Below are 15,752 nucleotides of genomic sequence, written 5' to 3'. Positions count from 1 at the left end.
TTATAGATATTTTTCGATTACTGGCAGTCGTTTTTTAAACAGCGTGTCGACATGAGTTTAAAAAAGTTATGATATTGTACTAAAATCTAATTGCCACAAAAATCTAATTGTAAGCTTGGTTCACAATCAATGCCAATCCACTCAAGAGATATGAAAGCGGTTTACTTTATATGCTTTATATACATACTTACCCTTTATCTTTGGGCTTGCCTATACTTTTTCACTACCTATTTTTAACAATAAAATATATGCATGTATAGGTAAATCGTTTCTCATGTCACATGTTCAACAAATCTTGCTTAACACACAAGGTCTTTCCATCAATGTTTTATTAGGGTTCCGTATGCAAAGGGTAAAAACGGGACCATAATACTAAGACTCCTCTGTCCGTCTGTCACCAGGCTGTATCTCATGAACCGTGATAGCTAGACAGTTAAAATTTTCACAAATGATGTATTTCTGTTGCCGCTATAATAAAAAATACTAAAAACAGAATAATATAAATATTTAAGTAGGGCTCCCATACAACAAACGTGATTTTATGCCGTTTTTTGCGTAATGGTGCGGAACCCTTCGTGCGCAAGTCCGACTCGCACTTGGCCAGTTTTTTTATTATTAACATGATTTGTATATTACGTTGAACTTTTAGTATCGTACCGAATTAAATTATTTTGGTAGAAATTACGAATTGACGAATTGTTCTACATACTCTATCGTCTCTATCGCCTTTATGCCTTTACGATTTACTCTTGCTCATGTGTTTAGTAAGGAACAGATGATTTAATTTAAACTCTTAAATTTCAGTAGGACAATCCAGGAGTCAGAAAAATCATAATTATTCACAAGTTAAAAGTTGAATTTTCCCGGAAACTAACACGCTGTTGGCGTAAAGAATTAGAAGTACCGATTTCACAATATTGACATAATAATATGTACGTTATTTTTTGCAGGTCCTGCAAATCCGAGATATTTCTACCCAGGATTTTTCCTAAGAAGATAGGAAAATCACCTAGCAAAAATAAGACCATATAATTCGAATTTGTACAAATGTTATTTAAGAAATGAAATTATACATTTGTAATATATTCATATATATACATAGGTCACTAGATAATTTTTTGCAATAGACAAATATGAAACAGAGGGCCTATCACTTATACTTTTTAAAACTATATTTATATAGACAATGATTGGCCGGAAATTATTTTACTTTTTTTAAAATTTACTTATTTAATTTTTTAAACTTTTTATAAAATTAAAATGTTGTATATTAATAATGTACGTAAATCGTCCTTAGCCCACGCCGACGTTTTTAAAATTTTAATAAGTAAATTTAAAAATAAAATACATGTTTTCCGGCCAATTATTGTCTATGTAAATATAGTTTTAAAAAGTATATGTGATACTGATAGGCCACCTCTTTGTTTCATACTTTCATATTCGTCTATTGCAAAATATATCTATAGTTGGTCAAGCAAATCTTGTCAGTAGAGGAAGGCGGCAAATTGAAAAAATGTAGGCGCGAAGGATTATCGTCCCATAGAAAATTTGATTTTGCGCCTTTTTCTACTGAAAAGATTTGCTTGACCAACTATAGTGACATATGTATGCCTCATTATACATTTATATGTTTATGTGTGATGTATAGGTATAACTTAGAAGTACGCAATGTAATTTAAACAATTTTGTACCTATGAAACTGTGATAAGAAATAGCAACCTGAATTCATCATTTTAATTAATTTAAAGGAGAGTTATTACTTTAACTAATTAAGAATATTTGATAAATCTAAGGCAATAATTTATGTAATGAATAAATGTCAGGAAAACTTTATACAGTATGTAAATAAATATAGGGGTAATGAATACAAATGTGTTTTTAATTTTCCACGCTTATTATTAAAGACTGTATTTATTGCAAGTTGTGAGGTAAAGTGACAAATTGTCTAAGTCGGAACTCCGGTGAATAATAAAATATAAATAATATGATTTTTATAAAACTGAAGAAATTTACGTGGAAATTACGAACTTTAGCTACTAACTACTAGACTTATAAACTACTACTACTATTATAAACTCTTACTAACTACTAGTTTTAATTTAAGTTACGTAATTCAAAATGTTAACTGAAAACCTGTATGTTACTTTATGAAAATTTTCTTAGAAAAAGTAACAAAATTAGATTTGCGTTCACAGATGCCACGGTAGCCTCTTTCATCGCGTTACATGATCCATTTCACCTTCTGAACGAAATCCTCGAAGATGGGTTACTTTTTATGTCAAAATGTATGGATGTGTCGTGTCTTTGATTTGCAGATACCTCATTGGCAAAAATATTAGATTTTTTTAGTTCTCGGTATGTGACGTAATTTAATTTATATTCAGTTTTGCCAATTCAAACTGTTTATTTAGAAACATTAACATACAAATTGAAACAACTCCAATAGATAACTAAACTATAAAACTTAAAACCTAAATCTGAAAATAAATAATACTAATCTTAAAATAAAATACTAAAAAACGTCCTCCAGCGGCATGATGCTGTAGATGCTGGAAGCATTTCCTCGCTGTATCGCTAGACTAATTCTTTATTCTTATTTTGCTACATTTACAGAACTAAGAACTGTCTTGTTATTTGTTTCCAAAACACGCGAGGTTGTGTTCATGAAGTAGGCACCTATGTAGTATTTATTATAACCGTACCTAATTAGCAAGGCAATCACAGTGCGAGTGTGAACTCCGAGAATATGGTGGGTTAGTGGTCGAGAAAGCAAGATAATGTACCCCATGCCCATGTGATGGTCGCAGGGGCGGGGGATTGTTTCCATACCATGCCTCGGATCTTGCGTGCGTAATGTAGGTGCGTATTGTACTTGTGGGTACAATTAGTACACAAAACAATGTACAATTTACATAATGTATAGTAACGAAATATAATTTGCACCGACTCGACATACACGTTGTTCGAGAGATCGCTGCAAATTATAATAGTCAACGATACAAATATAGCAAATACAACGAAGTGAGTATACTTAAACATATCATAATAAAAACTTTCAGTCCATATTATGCTCACCCTTGTTATAATATATTTTCAAATTAGATTTGTTTTCGGGTGCAGCCCGTCTCCATCTCTTTGTATCTGTGTAGTGTGTTTATATGGAGCACGCCATCGCCATCTGCTTTGTATTCGCAATACGCTTATCTTCTCGAATTTGTCACCGGCTCTATCCTCTAGGCTTGGATGCACAATTTTCACGGTACCTTTTGATATTCAAATCACGGTCTGTATTTGCCCAAAATTGGTATATTATCTATAATTTCATATGCATTTTTGTGAGCTTCAAACAAAGAACCTTGTGTAACAAATGTAGCAATACGGCCCGAACACGAAAAAATATAAGTATTAACTTATGAAGTAAAATATCGACCACGTAATACTTATGGTTACATATAAGCAGACGTTAAGAAAACACCTTGTATGCCAAAATAATTAAAAGGAAGTTTATTTATTTATTTAAGGCCATTTATCAGCGAAACCCTTGAACATTAGGTAATAACATTATTCCCTTTGAAAACAATTGATTATAAAATACAATAATTACTTTTAGAAAATGTAGCCCACACATAATCGGGCATTATGCACCTTCATAATAGTGATTTGGGAAATCTTAATTTGGGTAAAATAGTTTGGGGTCTGATACTTTGGGAAAAGTTTTTAGCCCATTCATTAGTAAACCAGAAAGTCTGTAAAATTTTTAACGTATAAAGTTCATGGAATAAAAAAACAGATAGATGACACTATTGAATGAAAGATGAAAGATACTAATGAATGGGCCAAAAACTTTTCCCAAAGTATCACACCCCAAACTATTTTACCCAAATAATTATTTCCCAAAAAATATTTGGCAAAACAACACACCATACATACATACACAAGAAAAACATTTTTCTGTTTTGGCAGTCGGGCAATAATAGCAAATGATATATAGCTAATAAAAATCCATTTATAAGAGTACATATGCCTCTAAATTATTCAAATTAAGATTGTCACGATCACGTGTCTTTATGTCATGAACGTGACCGGGTTTCATCGTTTACAGTCTTTGTACAGCATATAATTTTAACTAATTAAAACTGTAAATCACGATCTTAATGGACCTTGCGGGAAATTTGTATTGATTAATTATTATTCAATAACTATCCAACATTTATGGATACAGGATAACTGAATCAGAACTGAACTGATCAGAATCGTTTTAAGAAGCCAATTTGCAATAGAAAGTTCTAACTGTCAATGGCTCCTGCATATATCGAAATTTGCCTGTTATTGATGCAATAAAGACAAGATGGCATCGAGACATTGCCAAATGTAGCTGCAGCCCATACACACAGAGCGTAGGCTCGAACCGGGATACAGCGAGCATAAAATTGAAATTCAAATACATTTTCATGGACGTAATAACTTTAAGAATAAACTAATATTACTCAAATAAATATGTATTTTATAACTCCACTAAGAAAGGATTTTTTGTAAGAAGATGAAAATGGGGTTGAAGGTTTTAAAATACTTCTACTCGGACAAATGAATGTCAGATTATAGTTACGTTGGTAAAACAAAAATATTTTTTTAAATAAAACACATACTGCTACTTGTTGGCTATTGTTTTTATACGTCTGCATACTAGTTACAATGCTTACTTCGGTGTGGTTTGAAATACAAACGCAGATTTAATTTGCTTCAGGATCATACATGGTGCGAAGAAGATTGAAGAATTGATATGATGTGCTGCAAATCTGTAACAAAGATCGGGTAAAATTTCTATTTTGTTTGTGTATTTTTCAATACGGAGTGCCTATACCTATGGACTAAAATTATGCAAAACGGATAATGAAATCCTAAAACCGTCACTTTTTAGGGTTCCGTACCAAAAAGGTTCAAAAGGAACCTGTATCTTGTGCGACTTGACAGACCGACGTCTGTCAAATCGCTAAATATCTCGAGAACTTAAGCTGTCGATTTAAAATTTAGAACAGTTATGTAATATGCTAAACCATAGTGTTATTTTTATATTATTTTATTGGTTATGGAAAATGTGCAAGTATGTATATCATTTGAACGAGCTCAAATTGTGCATTGTGAAACATTTTTTTTTTCAAAGTGAAAAAATTGATTTATGAAGGAAAATGTGAAAAAAAATACCATTCCGAATTTTACTAACGAAAAGTTATCAATTTTTTATAATAACATTAATATTATCATAAATATTACGGGACAAATATAATCACACCTCTATCTTGATAACTTTTTCCAGTTTTCAAAAAACTTTCCCAAATTTAATTAGCAATTTAACCCCCTTTTCGTGTGTTTATTATACTTGAAATTTCTAAGGGATAACAGTAAAACACCTTCTTTAGAATAAAATAAAAATGATTCAAATCGGTTTAGGTATATGAGAATTATCCCTGAAAAACCATGTACACAATAATTATGCTTAGTATACTTGTGGTCAAAAGTCTTTCGTGTTTATTGTTACGAGATATAGTTGAAAGTTAAATGAACTCACACTTAACCGTTTTTTTATAGGTAAGACTATACTAACTTACAGTGGTGAACGTATCAAGATTCATGGCGATATATCCCTTAGCAGTAAGCTGAAAGGGTTTCTGCATCCGCATGATGAGCATGAGGACCAACTGTCTTGTTTGTCTGTCGCCATAGGTCCACTTGGAATCGTAGAGAGCCTGGGCTAGCTGCGCACTCTAAAAAAACGACCGAATAAAAATAAACTGAAGGCGCTCCAAATACGCAGAATTGGATTTTGGATTAGTATAAATCACTGTTAGTACAAATAGAACAATAAATTTATTACTATTTATTTAGGATTTATTGTTAAACGTTTCTAAATACCTACGCCCCAATTTTGAATTATTAAATTAGATAAGTTATATTTTTACACTTAAAAGTGTGACAACTACATAAATCTGTACTAACTATCTGCCCTACCATAAAAGCTGCACTACCGAGCCCTCGCCAAGACGAGCTAAGTGAAGCGCAAGGCACAATCTACCTTTTCTCGAAGTGCTTCGTTGTTTTTTTTAACCGAACTGAAGTCTACGTAAAATAGCTACTTGGCTGATCAATAACCTCCTTAATCTAAATAGCTCGAAGACAACATATGCAGACATGGAGTTGAGAGTGCATAACTGCCCTGACAACACTCCTAACTGCAACTGCACAATCATTACCCGGACTCACTCCACAAAATATCTAGGTATAATACGCACGGCTTTCCTGGCATAACCATATAGAACATCTGAATGGGAGGATCAGAAAACTAATACGGATTTTCAAAATTTTGAAATGTGTTGCCCCTATAGAACCACTAAAGCAAGTGTACTTGTCTCTAGCCTAGTCTATAATTACCAATTGCATCCCTGTATGGGATGGGGCTAATAAAACTAAACTTATAAAGATTGAAAGGGCGCAACGTAGTCATATATTTGTTTGGATTATACCAGGCCGCGTAGCCAACGCCAATCATTAACGCTCCGTAATATATCGTAATTATCTCTCTCTATCACTCTTCCATATTAGTGCGACAAAAGAGAGTTGCGTTTCGTTCGCTACGGAGCTACGCACACAAATAAACCAAATTCTCGGGATATGATGTCAATAGTAGACTTTTTTTTTATCAGATCTTATGTACAGACAAGCTTCTAACTCTACACTCCCTAACTCTAACTTCACAAACTGTACACCTTAGTCAAAATATGCGGCTTGGCCGTTTCTCTACCGTCCCAAGGACGTAAGGTGAAAAATTTGTAGTAACGAAACGGCCAAGCCACATATTTTGACTAAGGTGCAGTTTTTGAAGTTAGGGCTTGTAGAGTTAGGGCGTGTAGAGTTAGAAGCTTGGCTCTACATGAGATATGATAACTTTTTGACAGTACCGGGCGTATTCGAATTTTGATTATTCGATCTGTTTTTTTCAAATTTCAAATATCTTTATTGCCAATATATTACATTTACAAGGAATATAGACCCTGTTTTCGATATTATACTGATCTGTCAGTGTTAAAAGTGACATTTCTCCAACCAAAATCGTCACTTTTGACACTGATAGATAAGTATCACATCGCAAACAGATCGAATAAATAACTAACTAAAATTCAAATACGCCTGTACGAGTCAGATGGTCTTGGCAACATTTTACATAAAAATGTTTTTGTTGGGATGTTACTTACATGATCACTTACGCATTGCCCTATGATACATTGATTGAGCATTGAAATTACCAATGAAATAAGAAAGAAAAAACAGCGCAAAGTACTGTAAAGTTCATCAGTAACCTGAAATATAAAGTCATAATTTTTCGTGACCTAAAAGCTAAAGCAAAAATATAATAACGTTGTTAGGTGACATTTCTCACCGTAAACGTGAAAGCAGTAAGACAAATAAATACGGATCCAAAAGTGTAATTAACAAACATTATATCTCCAAAAATAATGTCTAGCTGAGATGAGATGCTGAAAATATAAAAATAATTGTGTTTAACAAGATGAAACTAAAACAAAACGAGTCAAATTGTATAAAAAGTACCTTACTTTGCTATGAAATTATGTTTTATAATAATTTCTCTTAGTTTTTGTCTAATTTTATAATGAATAGCGGTAGCGTTCTGTGATCTTTTCAATTGCTTTATATCCTCAGCTCCTATGAGCTCTTTCAAATGAGTACCAAGAAGTTTCAATTCTAAGCAGATGTAAGCTATGTACGATACATTTATGAGGTCTGAAAATGTGTAAATACAAACAACAAGCCCCGTAATAAAGCTTTCCCATGCGTAAGCAACGTAATACCACTTTACTTTGTCAAAAGGGTACCAAGCTTCGAAAGGATAACGGTGCTCTAGTTCCTTTCCAAGGATCATGTTATCGTAATACATAATTAGAATCGGGAACGATGTAACAATCAAAATTAACGGCACGACGTAGTAAACGAACCAAATTGTAATGAAATGTATAATTTTCTGATATCTTTTCAAAATTTTTACATTTTCCTGACATTTTTCGGAGACGATATCCCACATATCTGTACGGAAATGAACAAATATTAAATTGTATAATTCCTTGTTACTATTTACTTTCATATATTTAGTAACGGACATCGCGCAAACTCCGATATTTGGTGCGATATTGACAATATCAAGAAAACTGTTTAATTTGGAAACACACAAAAAAACGAACTGTTGAAAAGACGCAAAAATTATTAGGAAACAAATGAAATGATAACAAAGAAGCTTAGTTTTTGATCTGCCCAAGAAGGGATACAAAAATATCCTCGAAGTGATAACACTTAAATATTCCATTCCGACAAGAAATTCTTCTTTTGCAGTCGAAGACATGGTTGGTTTCCGAAGAGGCAATGAATAGTAAAATGAGTGAGGTGAGACTTATTCTTGGTAGTATTGATGAATTAAATTCAAGGCATATTACACTGTGCGATTCAAGAAATTGCGACAGTAGTGAATTTAAACAATACTGAAAAATTATTTCTTATCGTATGCTGTAAAGAGTCCTGTGCCTCTATTACGGTCACTTGTAAATAGTAGGATTAAGTAAACGATCAAAGACTAGCCATCATATGTCAAGCAGGAAGCAAATTACCTACTTATCATTTGATAGGTATAAAGGTATAAGACGGTTTACACTGTTGAATTGTATAAAAAGAAAATTATCAATAAAAAAAAAAAACAAATATCTCTTAAATACAGTTCTTTCTGCTATTTAATTACTAGTTGAGTTGCTGACCGAGGAAGTCGTAGGGTTCTGACGCAGAGGCTACCTCACTCGGCACAGTTGCTAAAGATAAACTAGTTAGTGGTATAAGTGGGGCCTGAAATCACATTCTAAGACAAAAGTTTGACTGCTATAAATTCATTAAAAATATAATAGATAATATATAGAGTTTTGAATGATTCACGGTTAGTTTCACTAGTGACCCGTGAACATGATGCATGTAACTGCGTCGAAATATCGGGAGCTCACAAATAATACAAAAGGTAATCACGGTTTATATCCCGGTCAATATAAGTCTAGATAATATATTTCACATATATGCTTAACAACATTCCCTAATCTGATATGAACACTAAATTCCAACTTCAGCGTTAATCGAAACTTCTCAAGCAAAATCATATATTTTTTCATAATTATAATGATATAAATATGTTAGTTGATGTTACTAAAGAAAAAAAAATACTAAGGATAACGAATAATAGCAGGTATGTGATACGTGCCTATTATTTCAGATCCGAGTTGTTTAAAAACACCCTAAAGCCAGTAAGTAGATAAACCAACTTTGTCAATGTCTTATGGCCTATACTTAAACGTGATACAACAGTCACTTATTTGTTTCATTCAACTGGCTCTTATTCCGCCCCTGTAGGCTTTACTCCAGACAAGCAGATTAGCTGTAATTTAATATGGACAGAAATGGGTCAAGAAGTACTCAAACGTTACGATTGCTTAATAATTTGACGTATTGTTCACCGCTGAGTCGGAGGCGTTCCACAGTGCCGTTCGCGTTGGGAGTCCTTTGATGCATGACTAATATGGGATTAATCCGAGGAGAGTATGTCATCCACTTCATGCTAATGCACGTAGGCTTTTGTGGGGCTTTGCGATTCCCTTTACTTATTTGCTGTGGGTGAACGAAATATTGGCACTCAAATTCAACCTACTGGCTTGTTTGATTGAAGATTACTCAAGTCAATGCATTAACTTAATTGTAAATTATTTGATTTAGCATTATTTATGAATGTTTTACTTGTACTTTGTTTAATGTAGTTGTGATGATGTAGTTATGTTAACCTAACTAAATAGGTACCTACTTATTAAAACTGTTAGCTTGTTTTGTAATTTTTAAATATAATTTTTAACTCGTAATAAGATCTTGATTTATGCTACAATATGGAACTGACATTGCGCTCGTCAAACAAATCTATTCATTTTCTTATCTCGTAAAAGATATTACGGTATTAGAATAGTAGGTAGGTACACCGGTTCATTGAAATTGCGAAGCAAATCTCATTTATCTTCAAATTGTGATCATTTGCGGAATGCGTTTGGAATCCATATAAAATGCGTCCTTACGTGCTCAATTGTTGTGGAATCACGACCACATTAGAAAGGACCTCTCACCTATACTCCACTCTCAAACGTAACAAGAAACTTAGAAAGATGCATTGATCTAAAAGGGGTCTACGTAAATTGGAAGTATCATGCAGGGTCGTGTTCGGGCCCTTTATGTGTATTCTTATCCACACGCAATAGAATACGTTTGCGTATTAAAACAAAACTATATAGAGTGGTTATCACATCGAATATACATTTACACAACCAGTCTTTCTGAATTTTTAAGTTTTTGACGTGCACATTAGACCTTTTTGTATTATATTAATATTTAGTGTCCAAATATATGTAGTTAAAATAGTCGTATGGTCGTAACGATTGAACATTTAAAGAAAACCCGGTCAATATATATAATTTCATTGGTGGTGTGAAAAAAATGCACACGACATTTGAAAATCATGATTTCAAAATCATGAATTCATGTCAAAATTATTGACGACTCTGGTACTTATTTTGCAGAAAGAGTTAATATACTTAACATGAATGTAAAACTGAAGCACGTTGTATCAGCTCTCTATTTGTAAGAAAGTTCCCTGCGAAATGAAGACGTCAGAAAGAATAATAGGACGGGGCAAAGGTTATGAGGTAGATGTGTACCTCTCGATTGGCACAATGGGGGTTGAGGCGAGAGCTTTTTCCGACAGGGCTGATACAAATAAATATTGAAGCGAAAGCATAAAAAGTTAACTTTGCTTATAATAAAATGCTGTGAAAGTTAAAAACGAAAAATCGAAAAAATAATACATTATGTATGGAGGGCCCAAATTTTGCTAGTGCGGTAGCGACGCCTAAAATGTCATATTAAATAATATTTGTTGTTATTAAAATCCCCAAAACGTCTTTAAATTCTAAAAAAAAATAGCATTGGTTTTTTTGTGGTAGATTTTACATTAAGCCTATAGCCTAAGCCTTGTAGAAAAATATAATTTCGACGAAATAAGGACCACCCTAGTACCTACGTAATTACGTACCTATTGTTGTAATATCACACCGTAACCAATTAACTACCTTAGTCTTGGAAAATAATGTCATAGGAACAACGAAAAAAAAAAAAAATAGGTAGAGGAAAACCCAGACGCAGTTACTTGGATCAAGTGAAAGAAAAAGTAGGGGTCATGTACACTCAGCGTCAAATAAATAGTTTAAGCAGATGTCTGTAGAACTTATTTTCGGTTTCAAACGATTTAAGACGCTAGGGATTTATATATACTCGTATCACATCAAATTTAGAGGAAAATAACTCACATATTACTTTTAAATATTACTTGAATTTATATACATTTTTTTTTAAGAATTACATCAGTCGCTTAGCCCTAATCTACAAGTCCACACGTCAATTTTCCATGAATGGCGCCCCCGCGGAATCTTTATAAATAGTTGGGCAAAGACGGTGTTTAATTTGATGGAAATCCTTGCAAATCCACGCGTGCCAGGAACTCAACGGATTGTGATCCTATTGCTGACGGTAAATTTAATTAAGTTGATCACGCTGGTTCTTATAGGCCACTGATTTACAAAGGATTATTATAACTTTTGTACGACTTCTATTATGCTTTGAGTGATATACATATATAGGTTTACTTATCCTGTTTTCATATATAATATTACCTTTTTTTGGATACAAAAAGTTTATCTTAGCATAATTTTATGTCCCGTATCTACTTGAAAGTAAGATAAGACCGATATGAAAACACCTAATAAGTTATAGTTGGAGTTTCAATGAAATAATTGGACTATCATTAATATTTCAGGGCAATATACCTGCAAACTTGCACGTATAGTTTCAGGCAGGACACGAAACAGTTCCATTAAGTATTTTAATAGCCAATAAAATAGTCCAAATTTATTGCGTCTATTACATGTGGGGAATCAACCGCGACCATCCCGACCTCATGAGTAATGGCAACCTTTAAACTTTAATAAAGTCCTATCCTATCTACGTGATAGCGCTCGAATAGCTCAGTTTAGACTCATATTCAGAATTAGAAATAATAAACTGAAAAATGTAAAAAAAATGTTTATATTTCTGAAAAAATATGACACTTTACGTAAAAGGGACTTTGTTAAATAGGAAAGTAGGTATTACGCGGTAATTAAATACATCCCCGCTAGTGTCAGTTTAATTGTTCTATATCTGGATACGCAATTTAAAAACAACTTAGTACTTATTTAAAGTAGAGTTATGTAATATTCGATCGTTGGTACAGACTAAATGATCATCTACGTAAGAAAAAGTGAGCACTTCACTTTCTGCGCTAAGAAGGTTACGGCGTAGCGCTACGATCTCTAATGCCTAGCAGCAGAAAAATAAGTTAATTTTTTTATTTTTCTTTGCACGCCATGGGTGCTGTTGTGCTTGTATCTTATACCCGGAGCAGCATACGGACTTCAAATTTTTATTTGTTAACAAAAAAAAGTGAATATTCAACAAAAGTAAAGTAAATCCAACTAACTATTCATACCATCTAAGTTAACCGATAAATCACGGGAATAAAAGGCATGGATTTCTTTTGACTGAATTAAATACTGTTAAATCTCGTTTGGTGTCATACCGAATCATGCTGGCACTGAGCACGACATATTGCTCACATTAAACTAATAGATGGCCGCCGACGAACAGGGATGCATGACTGCTATAATAAATTTGCTGTATGAAATTGTTATACCCGTGTGTGATGGATAATTAGATCGTGTAGTGATGATACCTACTTGTAAATATTTTGAGAACATGCATAAATAATATTATTGAATTATCTTTGTTCACTAAACACGTTCAACGACACCAAATTAATGCAAAAAATGTGAAATTCGCAATTATTTTGTTAAAATTTTGTAAAGATATTCGAGTTTAAAAAAGTAAATTTTAGGATATTAACATTAAAAGTGAAAAAAAAAATGTGTCTCGGGCGAGGCTCGAACTCGCGACTGGATCACTAGCCCACCGCTCTGCCAACTGAGCTACCGAAAGCTCACTCGAGGACAGCGAATATTTCCAACATATACGCCTTCAGAGTCGCGACTTAGAGCCTCGCTCGAGAAACTGAATTTTTCCACTTTTAATTTATTTCTAAGCTTTATGGCATCGCTTGCAGACGTCTCTGCTTAATATAAATTAATTAAAAAAAATTAAGACCCAAATCTATACTAAACATTTGTATTAGATTCCTTATGTTTTAATGTATTGTATTTAACGCATTTTTTTAAAACGAACTGACGAAAAACTTACTTTTCTCGAGCCACACCATTTTGGGTGGGCCGTTTTTTGTTGCGATGTACGAGCCATTTACTTTCGCAATTTGGAAGTTCGCAAGGGTACAATAGATAGAAGGTTTATTAGAAATATTAGAACTTCAAAGGAAGTAGGATCGACTGATATCTTTAAAAAAATCATGCATATTGATAATTTCCTGTTTTAGTACAATAAAACTAGATTGTTTCTTTATAATAGATAAACTGAAAGAACAATTGATGTAAAACTATCGGCTACTAGTGACAATTTTAGTAAATATATTTTACAGTACATATGGTGCTACTTTACTGCACAAGTGCGATAAGTAGCACATTACGTAACTATGTCGAAAAGTTAAAGGGCCATATCTACTGTAAAACGTATTATGCATGTGCGAATAAGTAATTCGCAACTCGTGCCAATTTAAATACTCCCTTCGGTCGTGTTTTAATTTTTCGCCACTAGTTACGTAGGTATTACCTATTTCTCGCACTTGTATCGTAATGTACTATTGCATAATTATTAGTCTTATTACGGATATAAAAACGGTTTCTTTTTAATTAATTATTTCGTAGGTATTTTAAACCCGGAAAATTAATGACTGATAGGTAATCAGTCGAAGTTTTTCCTAAGGTAACAATGTAACAAACAAAACATAATTTACTATAATATTTTAAACATCAAAATATTCTTTATTACTTGCACAAACAGAACCTAATGGACCCATAAGTTCGGTATGCGCTCAGCTGAAATCGCCAGCACCGTCATAAATAACCTCTCGACCGCAGGGGATGCTCAATAAAATAACTATTCGGAGAATGCGGTCAAAAACGCAACATAATAATTAATTGGTCAACTATCTTCGTGCGTTGCGGTCAACGGTGAAATTTGGCGAACGCTTGTTTGATACCTCCCCTAGAAACGAAAGTCTAATATTTTGTTATGTCTATACGTCGAAAAACGGACGGAAACGTCTGACGATGCCTTCCACGTCCACTAACACATTTTTAATTCTATAATCATTAGATTACATCACCTACTTACCTTAAGTTAGTTTTGTGTTAGAGAAGTACCTAATTTGTTTTATAATATATTATACATAGAGACATACATATTCTATACTCAGTGAATTAATTAATTTATTGATTTAAATTGAACTGAATACATTAAACCAATTTTTTAACATGCAGATACGTCTCCGAGCGATACTCTAAATTTTATATTAAAGGAAAAAATGGAAAAAGTTGCGCTTCCGGCAGAAACATCCGGATCCGGATGTATTCCGGTTGAATACATTGAGATACCTAAATATAAACAATCAAATATTAGGTGACAATCATAGACCAAGCTCTGAAGGAAATTTGTTTTTAGTACAGTAATTATACAGGGTGGAAAGGCACGACGATCCTTTCCGCAAAAGGGGGATTGTTTGGATTTAGTACTGTATTTCCTCTAAAGAAACTAGGCTCATATTCGTAACCGTTTTGAAGTTATAGGCAGTTAACTTTTAATGCAAAATACTGCAAGTGACAACCCTCATTAGGTTCAGTAACATATATGGTTATATCCTCTTTGCTTAGAACTACTAATATCTGTGACCCAAAGACATTTCAGTGCAGGTGACAGGTGACAGATTTGACGTGCGGTCTGCAGCCGCAGTTGCAATAATACACTAAATACGCAAAAATGCCATAGGCCATACTACGTGCAGTCGGCCTTGTTATTAATTTTACTATGGAAATTGACATAAACACCGACGTGTCGGAGCAGTAGTGCAGCTGCGGTCGGGAAAACGTTAAAATCACCATATGTGCAGTCGATATAGTCATTCATTTTACTATGGAAATTGACAATAACACCGAAGCGTTCAGGCCGCTGCAGTAGTGTCGGAGAAGTAATGCAGCTGCGGTTGGAAATGGACTGTCACCTTTACCCGTGATAAAACCGTGACGCAAATAAATTGCAAATTACGCGAAAAAACCTATTTTCAAAATGCCCTTTTACCTAAAATTTAGCCCGCGATTACCTAAATTTGCTTATGTTATACGGGGAGTGTAATTATAATGCCGCCGAGACGTTACGACGCTACAGACAAAGATATCCTCCACCACACCCAACTAGCCGTATGTCAATTTTATGTCAAATAATTTTGTAAACATAAGTGTCACATTACACTTACATGTAGGTAGATAGTACGTAGTAATAGTAGGGTTGTCACTAAGAAGAAGATTAGTTAATTTTAATATTTTTACTAATTGTTCGTAACAAAAATCTAAACATTACGAATCGATTCTTCATCACTTAAACTAACCCCCTTTGCGAGAAGG

General features: G+C 33.5%; 2 protein-coding genes across 6 annotated transcripts in view; one reads left to right on the top strand and one right to left on the bottom strand.

Annotated features, from left to right (window-relative positions):
- LOC134741986 (uncharacterized) overlaps positions 1–1,107 on the top strand; it is a 53,767-nt gene extending 52,660 nt beyond the window's left edge. For both annotated transcript variants that reach the window (XM_063674903.1, XM_063674894.1), the window contains one exon: positions 951–1,107. In XM_063674903.1, the coding sequence (XP_063530973.1) occupies positions 951–1,000 (50 nt within the window). In that variant the 3' untranslated portion in view covers positions 1,001–1,107. The remainder of the gene's footprint in view (positions 1–950) is intronic.
- Positions 1,108–4,688: 3,581 nt separating this feature from the next.
- LOC134747363 (odorant receptor 13a-like) lies at positions 4,689–8,421 on the bottom strand. 4 transcript variants are annotated; one of them, XM_063681994.1, is made up of 5 exons: positions 7,608–8,421; positions 7,433–7,529; positions 7,248–7,352; positions 5,607–5,762; positions 4,689–4,796 (listed from the first exon to the last, which is right to left on the bottom strand). In XM_063681994.1, exons 1-5 carry the CDS (start codon positions 8,405–8,407, stop codon positions 4,731–4,733), a joined length of 1,224 nt encoding a protein of 407 aa, XP_063538064.1. In that variant the 5' UTR covers positions 8,408–8,421; the 3' UTR covers positions 4,689–4,730. The 4 variants fall into 4 exon arrangements, with proteins under 4 accessions (XP_063538064.1, XP_063538070.1, XP_063538076.1 ...); XM_063682000.1 differs by having other exon boundaries at positions 4,695–4,796; positions 7,260–7,352; XM_063682006.1 differs by having other exon boundaries at positions 4,695–4,796; positions 7,299–7,352.
- Between the last annotated feature and the right edge of the window lie 7,331 nt (positions 8,422–15,752).

This window comes from Cydia strobilella, chromosome 1 (assembly GCF_947568885.1).
Source record: "Cydia strobilella chromosome 1, ilCydStro3.1, whole genome shotgun sequence".
Taxonomy (NCBI): Eukaryota; Metazoa; Arthropoda; class Insecta; order Lepidoptera; family Tortricidae; genus Cydia; species Cydia strobilella.
This window is presented reverse-complemented; position numbering and strand designations above follow the sequence as displayed.

What these genes read in the sequence shown, in the direction of transcription:
- LOC134747363 (XM_063681994.1), bottom strand. Translation starts at nt 8,407, where the DNA reads ATGTCTTCGACTGCAAAAGAAGAATTTCTTGTCGGAATGGAATATTTA. An exon ending in TTACTGCTTTCACGTTTACG is followed by an intron (nt 7,353 to 7,432) that starts GTGAGAAATGTC and finishes TTTATATTTCAG; the next exon opens with GTTACTGATGAACTTTACAG. An exon ending in GGCAATGCGTAAGTGATCAT is followed by an intron (nt 5,763 to 7,247) that starts GTAAGTAACATC and finishes TCGTTTTTTTAG; the next exon opens with AGTGCGCAGCTAGCCCAGGC.